This window comes from Oryza glaberrima, chromosome 7, assembly GCF_000147395.1.
Source record: "Oryza glaberrima chromosome 7, OglaRS2, whole genome shotgun sequence".
Taxonomy (NCBI): Eukaryota; Viridiplantae; Streptophyta; class Magnoliopsida; order Poales; family Poaceae; genus Oryza; species Oryza glaberrima.
The window spans coordinates 12,978,401-12,991,007 of record NC_068332.1 but is presented as its reverse complement, the minus strand read 5'-3'; the positions used below and the strand labels follow the sequence as shown (position 1 = coordinate 12,991,007).

Here is a 12,607-nt window from a genome sequence, read left to right as displayed (position 1 = left end):
CGGTCAGACCGGGTAGCTCGACGGTCAAACCGGCAGATTCCGGGAGGGAGTCAGTTTCATATTGTTTTCGTAGAATTTCTATATTGCTTCATGTTTATGACTTCTAGATGGTTTTCTATTCTTATGTGATACTATTGTGTGATGATGTGAGACAAGTTGGTGCAAATTTATACTCGGATATAAAATTTCTTTGTTGTTCATATGCAGGTGTTTCTTGAGTCCATGGGAGTATAGCCGATGATGGATTGGGACTAGGTTTGGTAGAAGTTAAAGGTCCAGACGATCAACGATATCATGCATGATGCTCAAGCTAAAGAACAATGCATGTGGAGGTGAATGTTTTCATATGGTATACATGTGGTGTTGTGTGCGTATGGTTTCCAAAAATGTTTTCTTTTGCTCTACGGATAACTCGTGCTTGTAACAAGAAAAACTAACTTAGTGTATGCATCTTTCTTGCAAGGAGAATAAAAACAAGTGAATTGAATACTCTGCATTACTTTTGTATATTATGTTCTTAAATGTTATCAACTTATCACCTCTCGTTGCATTAGCCACAATTGCCACATCATGAGTAATCTAGTGTGCAAATCATTCCACCGGTCAATATTGTGGATTAAGTTGCCAAATAAGACCCAATCCATCATAAGATTATATTCCATTACAGGTTCTAACATACAGATTGTATATCACTAGATGTGTAGGAATTACAACAACATTGTAAGTAATTGTTATTCCCTCAATTAGTAATACATTGGCTGTATATATTTCGATGTATGTATAGTAGAGAAGATCAATAAAGAATAACATGAAACTCTTTCACAACAGAGCCTATAGCCTTCTTTACTGCCTAATTAGATTGTCGATTAGCATAATCACCAACATCGGAGAAGCATGAAGAACATTTCAGTATTGCACTATACTTTGTATCATCCTCTCTCTCTCTCTCTCTCTCTCTCTCTCTCTCTCTCTCTCTCAAAGGGAAGAAGCTTTCAGTTGAGGTTGTCCACAACATGATACATCTGATCAGGGCGCACCTGAAGAACTGCAGGATGCTCTGAACAAGAGAAATAGAATAAAATGAAAGAGTGAATCTTGTAAGGTTCCAAGGATTTTAATAGCATATACATGCAGCAAAGGAAAGAATAATTTTATCCACTTGGGCTAATGAGTAGCACACAAAAAGTTTATTTAGGAACGGGATAACAAGCAAAGAGCAAAAGAAAAGGAGGAAACATGAAAAGAGACCACAAAGTTTGGTTTGCATGCACTTTATTCTTTGCATTGGTGAGCATGATCCCTAACCTCAGTTAAAAGATAAAACCGGGAAAATTTACACGATTACACCCTCAACGAAGTTATACCTTTCTCGGCCTTCTAGATAAGGTCAAACACTCGGAAGAGTGCAGTGCATCATCAGCAAAGCTGTGAGCCAGAGCCACTACTGAACCAAGCCTAACATTGACCTCGGAATTGCCAAGAGGATCCCCTTGGGCCTTGGCCCTTTCCTCTGACAAAAAAATTAGTCCACTAATCCCAGAAAAACCTCGCCGCAATTAACTATTAACAACTGCGCTTAATTACGTGCGTAGTATAATATGATGAACATGTGAAGACCATCGGGAAGATTTTACTACTAGCGAGAGATGGAGAAGATTCTACTGCAGCCGACATAAAGTTTACTGATCAGTTCATCATAGTTGGGAGGAACAGGAATACAGGATGGATTATACGGAAAGCAGCAAAAGCTAATTAACTCACTCTGCAGGGCGGCGAGCTCCGGCGGCGTGAGCTTGGCGGCGAACCCGCTGGCGACCGCCCGGTAGCTGTACAGCAACGCCTCCTTCGCCCTCCCCTCGCTTTTGCAATTGCAGAGAAATCAAGAGAAAAACAGGGTAATTAAAATCACTCGGTGAAAGTTGAAACAGAGCATGCACATCGATCGGTGATGCGATTTTTTTTTTTTTTTTTTTTTTGCAATTTTTGTCTTTCCGTTATCTTGGGGGTGATTTGGTGCTCGCAGCTAGCTAAGCTAGGCTACCTGCCGAGCGCGGCGGCGAGGATGCACGTGTGGTAGGCGACGGTGTCGGCGCCGTCGGCCGGGGGCTGCACGATGACGATGTACACGCCGGCGGCGCGCTTCTGGCCGTCCTCGCCGCCGCCAGCGGCGACGTCGAGGAGGGCGAGGAGGAGGAGTACGGTGGCGGTCGCGGCGGAGGACGGGTGGTTCATCGTTGTCGTTGGTATCCTCGGCCGGAGACGGCGGCGGCGGGCAGCGCAGTGGGTTGTCTGAAACGGTTTCTTGATTTCTTGGTTGCTTGTGGCGGGAAGGAGGATGAGGGAAGCGGTGGTTGCTTATATAGCACAGAGAGAGGTTGATATGCTCACTCCAAAATATGGCGCCAATTGTTTGGTATTTGTTTTTATGTGGCTATCAGTTTTAAAAAGTAGTACTAGTGTGCTACCACCCATGGAAAATACGGAATCAGAGTAGTGAACTTCTTTTCGTCTTTTGAAGATTTGAGTGAGCTTATGGCCTTGACTAGATTAATTATAACAACGAATAAGAATGGGTATGCTGTCATTAACTATGTCTGTAGTACTGTCCTTATCGTAGTAGAGTACTAGATATGAATGGAGTGGAGTGAAATATGTGTATGGCCTATAAATCCATTTTATTAAATTCTAGATTAAATTATATTACAGACTTGTCCATCTCAGCTTCAACCCTCTATGTCGATGGGTATTTTGTTTACATTTTTGGTACGCAATATAAATTACTTCCTCTGTTTCAATAAAAATATGAGCATTTCTGAGAGTTTTAATAGAAACTAAGGTTGAGACGAGAAATTGTTGTAATTTATTGAGATAAAGAAGTATAGATGGAGAAAGACTTATTTTGCTGTATAAATTTTGAATCATATAAAATTATATTTTGAAATAAAGAGAGTAGTAAATTAGAATAATTAAAGTTACTTTTCGCTGAAGGGTAAATAAACTTCTATCTCTAGGTTAAGTCTAAAGGTAGTAAATCTACAAAGAGCACGGACAAAATTTACTGTAACATATCGATCGGTAGCAAAGTGTCCTCCAATACTGGCAATGTGGCATTTCCACCTTTCTAAACATGCGACTAAAAACTGTTTTACGCCGGCATATGATAATTTAAAGATCCGCTAGTATGATCGCCATCACATATTGGTTGCTTGTTTCATCTGCCTAATTTCGGTGGAAACCAGTGAAAACAGGAGCCTTACACCATTTGTTGCAGTCTGGCTAGATGCACAGATTGGAACCCTAGGAGTCTTCTTTGGCTCTTTTTGCGTGGATAAGCCTCTACTCTACAAGATGAACTCGGACAGTGCAACTTGGTAGTGTTAGCCTGTTAGGCAAGCATGTGCCCAATTATTAGCGAGGCTCATTTCATGATTCAATTTACATGAAAAGAGAAAAGGAAGATGAGGATTCGTGCTTGCTGTTTTCATACAAAAAATTCTTGCGAGATAAGCCTCTAATAAATTGGGCACATGCTCTAGTTAGTTTTTTTTTCTTTTTGGGCAGAACAAGATCAGTCACTTGATCATCTCGGTTTGCGAATAGCACTGGTCAATCTCTTGAAAAAAAACGGAGTAGGAGTACCTTAAAATGTTGACTTTCATAGACGAAATAAAAAATTGCACTGATGCAAATCCAATCTCAATACACTATTCTTGGGAAGACACCAAGGTCAGCTCATTCACTCAGTCTCAAACTAATGGCAACTGTCAGATTGAATCTCATTTCGTAGTTTCCTTTTTGGCGTCAAATAAGGTGGGTGAAGATCACACATTGAAAACCAACAGCTAACGACAATTAGAGGTACTTCTCAAAACTGGGGAAAGGCCACCTTACCCAGTTACCCTGCAGTGAGAATGAAATGCCAAACAATTGAAAGTATATGATGTGAGCGCTTAGTTAACCACCTAAAAAGGATAATGAGAACACAAAAACTTGCATATATCTTCATAAAAAAGGAAGAGGCTAACAGAATTTAAATGTCCTGTATAGTTTTTCTTATTCACATTTGAGTACACTATAACACAGCTTTCAGTATATGAGCGAGCGAGGAGCTTTCAATGATAACGTTTCTCCAAATCCAAATAAGGCTTTGTACATCATAAAACCCCCCAAATAAAACGGTATATAACTGGATGCAGCCTTGCCCATGAGAAGCAATTAACTTTCAAACCACTCTCTATAGGGCACACATGTATGTATTACTTTCCAACCAAATACATGTATGTATTACATTCTCAACCAAAAAAAATAATATACAAACTGGAACCCATAAGTATTCCCACCTGCGCCGTTTATTTGGATGCCGCCTTTGCCTGATTTGCCGCAACTGACATGGCACGGAGTCGTCCAGCTATCTCTGTGAATGCTGGGCGTTGTGATGGATCTGGGGCCCAGCACTGCTCCATAAGCCTTCTCCACTCTGGATCACATGACGCTGGCACAGGTGGCCTCAATGTGTTGTTTACAATTCCCCCTGCAACCGGAGTTTCAAGATGTCGTATTATAAGTTGCTGGACGAAGAGAACATTTCAAGAACAGGGAGTTCTAGGGTCATCAAAAAGGACTGAATTCAAGGAAGTACAATGCTCCGCAAAACACTTATTTAGTCATGTTGAATTGTTGAGTACCAGAGCACAATACTGGTGTGACTTGGAATTTAAGACAGCCAGGGTTCAGGACTGCCTAATTAGCAAAGGAAGCATGCAAAATTGATTGTTTTATAGAATACTAGTATCATACACTATTTTCTGATTAACTTTATTGCCCAGAAAAGGAAGAAGTTTTTTTAATACTTAAATAGTTTGTGTACTATTTAACCCACACTAGAAAAGCTAATACAGTTTGCAAAAGATGGGGGAAAATTGTCTTCTTTGTTGTACATAAGGTGACAGGAGCCATAAGCTTGTAGATATGTCAGAATGGAGCCGTGAACAGCTATGAATAGATAGTAGCATAGGTGAATCAAACCTCAAGGAAAAAATATAAATTTGCACAAGCATGGGGTAGGTTCAATGATTCACAGGAGGAGGCGAATATTTAGTTTTCTCAGTAAGGAAAGAAAAACACATGAAATATTCTCATATTAGAACAAACAATTCCTAGAAAATGAGGGATGAATTGCATACCAATAATTGCGCCATAATGCATATTGGCATAGGGTTCTTCTCCAGTAAGTATTTCCCACATAACAATGCCAAAGGAAAATACATCAACCTGTAGACATATATATGACTGAGTACCCTAAAAATAACTCTAAAAATATTGCTATAGTTGAATTAATTGCATATAAATCTGCAACCTGGAATTGTTTTAAGTGCTAGCACATATTGATGATAGAGGATTCATTACCCATAAGGAACATTAAGAACATGGCTAGAAAGAATTGAAGAAAAAAGAAAACCAAGAAAAATGTTTTTACCTTTTCAGACACCTTATTGCTGCTACCATTGAGTAATTCGGGAGCCATCCATGGGAGAGTCCCCCTCACACCACCTGAAACCAGGGTGTTTCTTTTTATTTTGGATAGGCCAAAATCACCAACCTGAACAGTGAACAGAAATCGAGATGATAAATCCACTGAGTGATCAAAAAGCAAAGCAACTATTTAATAAATGGTATAAAACAGTGCTATAACACTAGAAATGAAGTGTGACTCACTTTACATATAGGACGAGATTGATCTTTAAGATTCACCAGCAAGTTATCACACTTCAGATCAAAGTGCACGATATTTTTTGAGTGCAAATACTCCAGCCCAAATGCTGCATCCATTGCTATGATAAGCCGCTTACGACGATCAAGGTACCTGCTCAGTAAGAAAACAAAGCACACTGTTACTCACCCAAAACGAGCAAATTAATTTTCTTTTAAAAAAAAGCACAGGAAGCAGTTACTTGTCCTTGCGCTGCAAGACATGCCGAAGAGAACCATTAACCATGAACTCAGTTACGGTTGCCAAGGTACCACCAGGGCCATCTTTCACAACACCATAGAAGGCCACAACATTTGGATGGTGAAGCTTAGAGAGAATTTCAGCTTCCCGCCAGAATTCATTTGCCTGAAAAAACAACAAAACAGAAAGTAAACAGTGATACTCCAGATATCTTCTAAAGATTATTCAAACAATAGTGGGTGTCGATCATCAACATCTGAGCATAGCAGTACCCTGTTTAGTCTATTGCATGTAGCGATTGTGTGTACTCATGGCATCACCACACAATAACCCAAATCCCTAGTAAGACCAAGTGTCCGTATACAACAAAATTTATACAACCTTTCATCCTCATGCCTTACTGCCATATTAATGCAAACCTAAACAACTGTTATTTATGCACAAAGACGTAGAAGAGCTCACCAGTCTTTCTAGCTCCGAAGATCGTCCTGTAAAGCAGCTTTTCTTTATTCTCTTAATAGCCACATCACTTCCCCTCCATTTTCCATGATACACAGTGCCAAATGTTCCAGAACCAAGTTCCCTAAGTTCTTCAAGGTCTTCATTCTTGATAATCTGTGGATAAAATATTCAACTTCAGAATTCGAACAAGATAATCCAGAAAGAAATTAATCAAATGTGTAGAAGCATTCAATGCAGCCTTGCTAAGAAAAATATTAGCTATTGCAAATAAATCACTCCTTTTGGCCTAATTTACCAAACAACTAACATGAAGATACATTACCAATGCATGCAATGGAGTCCCCAAGTCTACCAACAGAAATGATTTCTAATGGAACAAGATCCAGTGGTATAGGTCAACGTGATTCTAAAAGAACGAAAGAAACAGAAGAAGATGATGATGGCATCCGAACAAATTTAGTGCGGAAAAATGTATCAGCAAGACCTGCACAACCCTGGACTACTGTTCTGAAAGTAGATTATAGAAAAGCAATATCAAATTAAGGGAATCACTAATTTGGATTGCAAACATGTATAATATCAATTATCCAAGTAGTTGAAAGTTATCAACTTGAAACAAAAAGAGACCATATAGCACTGATGCTATCTCAGCATAACCAATTCATGGAATTGACTTGTCAAACCTCAGTCCTGAGGGACTTGGTTTATTCATATTTGGGTAGTCTGTAAGCATTCTGTTAATTAGGTTGGACAAAAGGACTTGCCTATAGATCAGAATAGCATGTAAATCAGGACTGCGATAATCTACTAACCAGTAGCTGAATCAAACAGGGCTTTTTGTGGCAATATTATTTGCGGATTGATGTTTGATTGCGGATTTTGTATGTTTTCTCCTAAAAATGATGTAACTTTTCTAGTTTGAAAAGTATGATATACTTCTATTTGAAGTCTGTTGCAATGCATGGTTACTTGGCTAGTCATAAATGATCACAGATCAAAGATAGGAAGTTCATATGCACTTCTCCCAATGACATGTTATTTGCATCTGAAATACTACTTTTGATTGCCTTCTATGATGGAGTTAATCAATTTATACACGTGCACTAAATCAGGTGTCCTGACCTCGCCGCCGCCGCTTGTCTTGGCCGGGACAGTAGCTGGATCATTCAGATTTATTGTCCTGATTTAGTGCCGCTTTAGATTGCCGCTTGTCTAACACTATCAACAGTAGCTGGATCATTCAGATTTATTGTCCTGACCTCACTATCCATATTGATCTCAAATGTCCACTTATATAGGGAGATTTAGTGTGTTACAATGCCTAGGATTCAAGGAGGTTTTATGCCTCTAATGTGGCTGTTACAAAACACAAACTCTCCTCTAAATATGGCTGTTACAAGATTCATGACTCTCTTGATTGCTGCCCTTGATGAGATCAAACATTGGCCAAGTAATGGCCCTGTAACACAAACATTGTTTCTGATGCTTCAATGTTTTTCCACTAGTTAAAAAATTACTTCAAACCAGCACTATGGAAAGAACATACTGGTTTGCCCACATAGCTAATTAGATATGCATACCCAAGTTTGCAGACACAAGCATGGCATATTTTGTGTGTTGTACTTATAGAACAGAACAATGCATGTTAGCTATCTTAATATTAAAAAAGAATGCCAGTACTAGGAGACTAAAACAGTGCATAAACTTCCCTAAAACCAAAAGCCATTTATACCTGCAAGTATTCAAAATTATTATCTTTAAAAGAGGCATCCATGACTGGTCCAACAGCTTTGCCCTCCTCAAACTTTGGCTCCTAAACAAGGTGAATTATCACAAATTTATGCACCATTAAGTTACAAAATAAAAAGAACTTCAGAATTCATTAGAGCATAAGTACCTCAAACTCAGGAACAGATGGCATCATCTCGTGCATATTAGTATAAGGATTGTCAACCTGAAACCCTTCAACATTCTTTGTCATAGGTGGGTTGTCCTGTGATGAGATGAAACCTGGAGGCAAAATACTAGAATCAAGATTGATGCCAGAAGATACTGGATAAGTTTCCAGATGAACATCATTCTGAGGAGCCACATTCTTCACGTTAACTGCATCATGCTCTGCATGTACCAAAGGATAAACTCCCTCCTCGATCTTTGCCAGGTCTTGCTCCTTATTTTTATGTTCAAATTCATTTTGTGCAAGGTTTCTGAAGAATGACCATCTCTGAGGTTCATAATTATGCATGTTCAAGCTAAGTACAGGTTCATTGAAAGGGCTTAATGATTGTGCTGCAGTGTTGGCGAAGAAATCAGAAAGAATGTCAGGGGAGGTCCTCTCACTCATACCACCAACAATGTCCTTATTATCCTTTTTAGGGATAATTGGTTCCTTGTGAGAATCATCTAAAGAACTGGTGGAAGGTACAAATGGATCACAACCAACATCAGTTGGGATTGCAGGATTGGGGGTGTCCCAACTAACATGATGTGGCACAGCAGAATGATCCGCCTGCTGATTGACTATTTTTGTGCCATCAGAAGTTGCATCATTCAGATTACATTTAGCTACAGCATTTTCCGCTGCATGCATATTCTTCTCTACATTTCTTGTACTCATGTCAGTTGAGGACCTCTTTTCACCAAGCAGTTGTTCACTAAATGTGCTAGTCTGTTGTACAGTATTGGCACATTCTTTCTCAGGTGTGACACTATCAACAGTAGCTGGATCATTCAGATTTATTGCCCGAGCATCTAAATTTGATTTTTCAGTCCCCTCAATTGCAGGATCAGAAGCTTCTGCAATGGATTCCTTTGCCACATCAGACTGTGACTGAAGAATTAGAAACTGAGAATTAAGTGAATCATCAGATTTAGATAACCGGTTTAGCGACCCTGCCTGCTCCCTAGGTATCCGCTCAGAATGAAAAACCCTTCCAGAGCGAGGTGGCGGATTCTTATTGCTGTGGTCCATCATCTCAACTTGAAAGTCAGAGCAGCCAGATGCAAAAGCTCCACTAGAGTGGTGATCATCTTCATTACACTCTGAATCTTGAGCAGCAGACATAGCTTTTGATGCTGTATAAGTCTCTAGGCTCTTTGCACTGTCACTTGGTTGAAGAGAAGATTTCAGGCCTTCTTGAATGGAAGTTGTAACTGGGACATCTGAATTCATATAGTTTGTACTAGAAGAGTCATGGTGAATCACAGGAACACTCATATTCTCAAGGGATTGGAAATAATCTAGACCATTCTTTTGAAGTGGCACTCTAACAGAAGGCTGTTTTTCCTCCTTCATTGATCCTTCCATCATACTATCATGGTAAGATTGTTGGTCGAAAGATTGCAGTGAAGTAGTTCCTGAGTACGGTGTGCACTGAGAAGTATATCTATAACCAGAAGGTACAGATAAAGGAATAGATGTCTGGCCCTCAATGTCATAAAATCTTTCACTGGAAGCTGGGAGGGAGTAATCAGAGCCCTGAACATGCTGCATCCCATGGCTATGGTAAGGATACAAATTTGCAGTACTGTCACTGGAGAGGGTCACTGGTAATGGTACTGAAATCAAAGCAGGAGGGACAGCAGTTGATGCACTCATGCTATACAAATTTGAACCATCTCTACTTGAATTTGGTTGGTTACTATCGTTGTTGAGATTAATGAACTGATCCAACTCATTGATGGACGTGTTTCCTAAACCATGCCCACTTGAAGGCTTTGTAGTTCCCACATCCATACCATTGATGGCAACAACATACTGGATCCCAGAATCACTATCCATACTGCCCAGGCTGAAACTCATGTCATCGAAATCAATGGAAGAAACAAGGAAGATCCTAAGCTTCTGGGACCCCTCCCCATTGTCAAGAAAACCACATTCCTCCATCATGTTTCTCAAATCTTCATCGTTTGAGACTGAGATCAACGCATCAAGATCTTCACCTGGTAGCTGATACTTGATAACGTGGGGTTGATTATAGATAGCTGTTGTCTTCTGTTTGAGCTCCTGCCAAGAAATGTTCCTACTGATTCGAATAATATGTGTCTCACCACCAACATACCTAAGCTTTCCATCACTTGGTCGGGGTAATATTTTTCCCCCAAAGCTACAGAGAATTTTTATCCTTCTGGAGGAGTCTGAAGACTCAGAAGAAGCATAGCCATGGGACAGTCTCTGACTACTTCCACTGCGAGATGGGATTCGTGGAACTGAGCTAGTTGACACATGCCTGCTTCTGTTTTCATTTTCAGCAAAAGATTTTCTTTCAATCCCCTCTGTTTGCTGGATATCAGTAGTCAAAAATATTGCGGCATCAAATCTACTCTCTGCACCTGTTCGATGAGCACCGAGGAGTCCTCTAGGATCTTTGAGACCAGCACCAGATGCAACATTTTGATCATGAGACATGCCAGAAACCAGATGCTTCTTAGGTATAGCTCGATCTCTCATGAATTCAAGAGCAAACTCCTCCCCAGTCTGGATTGAATAATTAAGGACAGGCTTAACAGAGCCTGAAATAGGGTAGTCTGGAACTGGAGAACTGGTAGGTGCTGAGCTCGAGGATCCATGGATGGTACTTTGAGCTGCAGAGCGAACATCATCTCTTCTAGGTTCCATCAGGCTCTCTAGGCTAATATATAACAATTAAGCAAAATCTATCATTCACAGTCAATTTTTCCATCTATATGGAAACTGACTCAATTCCCTCTACCCCCTGTATCCAACAAGCAATTCATCACCAGTCAGAGAACACCATGAATAATTTACCTCAACCTACAACAAAGAAGCATAATAATCACTGTTAACAAGAGCATGCAACCATAGAGTGTGAACACTGAAAAATCTAGGTACCCTGGTCCAAAATTAGGAAACATGTCTATGTTAGGAAGCACAGCAAGAGATGGTGCGCCACTGTGGAAAAGCAAGAATTGCGCTTGAATCAAGAGAAGAGGCAAGAAGCAGGGACAAGCTAATAGTCCAGCCAAGATTCCGGTGTGCGGTGAACGGGTGAAGTAAAGCGCACTAGAAATGAAGTATATTTTTATGATATGCTTCAGCATCAACACGTACTAAAATGATATAAAACATTACTATAGGCAGGTCCATGCTGTACATATAACCAATACCAGAAATGAATTATATCTCTATGATACGCTTCCGTATCAACGCATTACTAAAACGGGTAAACGACATAAAACATTATTATAGGCAGGTCCATGTTGTACATATAACCGACGTCGTTTTGTCTTTGCGCCACATTTCCAACATCCATAAATAAGCATGTTTTCACCAATCCACTGCCAATGACATTTAATTGCCGTGCGTTTGCGATAGGTATGTATTGCATAGGCCAAAAATCACTAGTGATAACCACCAGGTTGACCTAGCGTGAAGCCCTAACTAAACTGCTATACCTATCATCAGTAATCCGGTACACAGCTAACAATCCCGACGGATTGGAGCATCCGTTCCAGGAAGAAAAATACCTAGATTTGATTGCTCGTAGCTCGCAGGCCCCAATTTTTTTTTATTGCCTTAACCCTAAGACCTAAAGTGGGGCTTCGGGGTTCAGTTCAGTTAAAATATTTTTGGGGGAAAAATCTTGCCAGGACAAAGAGAAAACCCTAGCTTCCAGATCTAGAAGAAGAGAAGACAAGGTTAGCGCAAGTAGAAAACTAGTTGCAGGTACACGAACACGAGAGGGGTGAGGATGCGCGGAAATCGGCACGGGCGCTCACCTGAGGCAGGACGACGACGGGGCAGCCACCGCTGCTCCCCTCGCGGGACGGATGGAGATCGGCGCGCGCAGGCAGGCAGGCGGCCGCTCGGGCGAACTCGCGAGGCTGGCCGAGGGGATTGACTCGGGCCGCGTGGAGGTCAGAGGCAAGAGTACTATGCGGCGGAAGCAGCAGCAGTAGCAGAAGCAGCAGCAGCAGCAGGAGGAGGAGGAGGAGGAGGAGGACGCCGGCCCAGCTGCTCGCGCTGGTGGAGATGGAGATCGTCGGCGCCGGCGGCGGCGGGCGAGGGAGACGGGACGGGGAGGTTGGATTTGATAATAGGGGGAAGTTTCATCAGTGTTTTGCCATCTATAATTCGCAGTCGCGTGCCTCTCGAGTCACAGTTTTTGGCTTTATCTGGAGTCTGGAGAGGCGCTACTACTGTTCAAGGGTGGGATAGGAGAGATCAGTTGGTGG

The 12,607-nt window shown here is 41.0% G+C and overlaps 2 protein-coding genes across 3 annotated transcripts; both read right to left on the bottom strand.

Moving 5' to 3' along the window:
- Positions 1-569: 569 nt before the first annotated feature.
- Positions 570-2,325, bottom strand: LOC127780385 (subtilisin-like protease SBT3.4). Of its 2 annotated transcripts, XM_052307289.1 has the most exons (3): positions 2,042-2,325; positions 1,762-1,859; positions 570-1,057 (listed from the first exon to the last, which is right to left on the bottom strand). In XM_052307289.1, the coding sequence occupies exons 1-3, from the start codon at positions 2,230-2,232 to the stop codon at positions 993-995; spliced, it is 354 nt and encodes a 117-aa protein (XP_052163249.1). In that variant the 5' UTR covers positions 2,233-2,325; the 3' UTR covers positions 570-992. The 2 variants fall into 2 exon arrangements, with proteins under 2 accessions (XP_052163249.1, XP_052163248.1); XM_052307288.1 differs by lacking the exon at positions 570-1,057 and having other exon boundaries at positions 1,104-1,859.
- Positions 2,326-4,021: 1,696 nt separating this feature from the next.
- LOC127778986 (uncharacterized) lies at positions 4,022-12,607 on the bottom strand. Its single transcript, XM_052305636.1, has 9 exons — positions 12,152-12,607; positions 8,310-11,186; positions 8,145-8,225; positions 6,413-6,565; positions 5,952-6,115; positions 5,716-5,863; positions 5,477-5,599; positions 5,184-5,271; positions 4,022-4,531 (listed from the first exon to the last, which is right to left on the bottom strand). Exons 2-9 carry the CDS (start codon positions 11,028-11,030, stop codon positions 4,350-4,352), a joined length of 3,660 nt encoding a protein of 1,219 aa, XP_052161596.1. The 5' UTR covers positions 11,031-11,186; positions 12,152-12,607; the 3' UTR covers positions 4,022-4,349.

Bases quoted from the DNA above. Each gene is read 5' to 3' on its own strand.
- LOC127780385 (XM_052307288.1), bottom strand. From the start codon at position 2,232: ATGAACCACCCGTCCTCCGCCGCGACCGCCACCGTACTCCTCCTCCTC. The intron at 1,860-2,041 runs GTAGCCTAGCTT...CAATTGCAAAAG, and splicing joins CTCGCCGCCGCGCTCGGCAG to CGAGGGGAGGGCGAAGGAGG.
- LOC127778986 (XM_052305636.1), bottom strand. From the start codon at position 11,030: ATGGAACCTAGAAGAGATGATGTTCGCTCTGCAGCTCAAAGTACCATC. The intron at 6,566-8,144 runs GTATAAATGGCT...TTTTATCCACAG, and splicing joins ATAATTTTGAATACTTGCAG to ATTATCAAGAATGAAGACCT. The intron at 6,116-6,412 runs GTGAGCTCTTCT...TTGTTTTTTCAG, and splicing joins CTTCGGAGCTAGAAAGACTG to GCAAATGAATTCTGGCGGGA.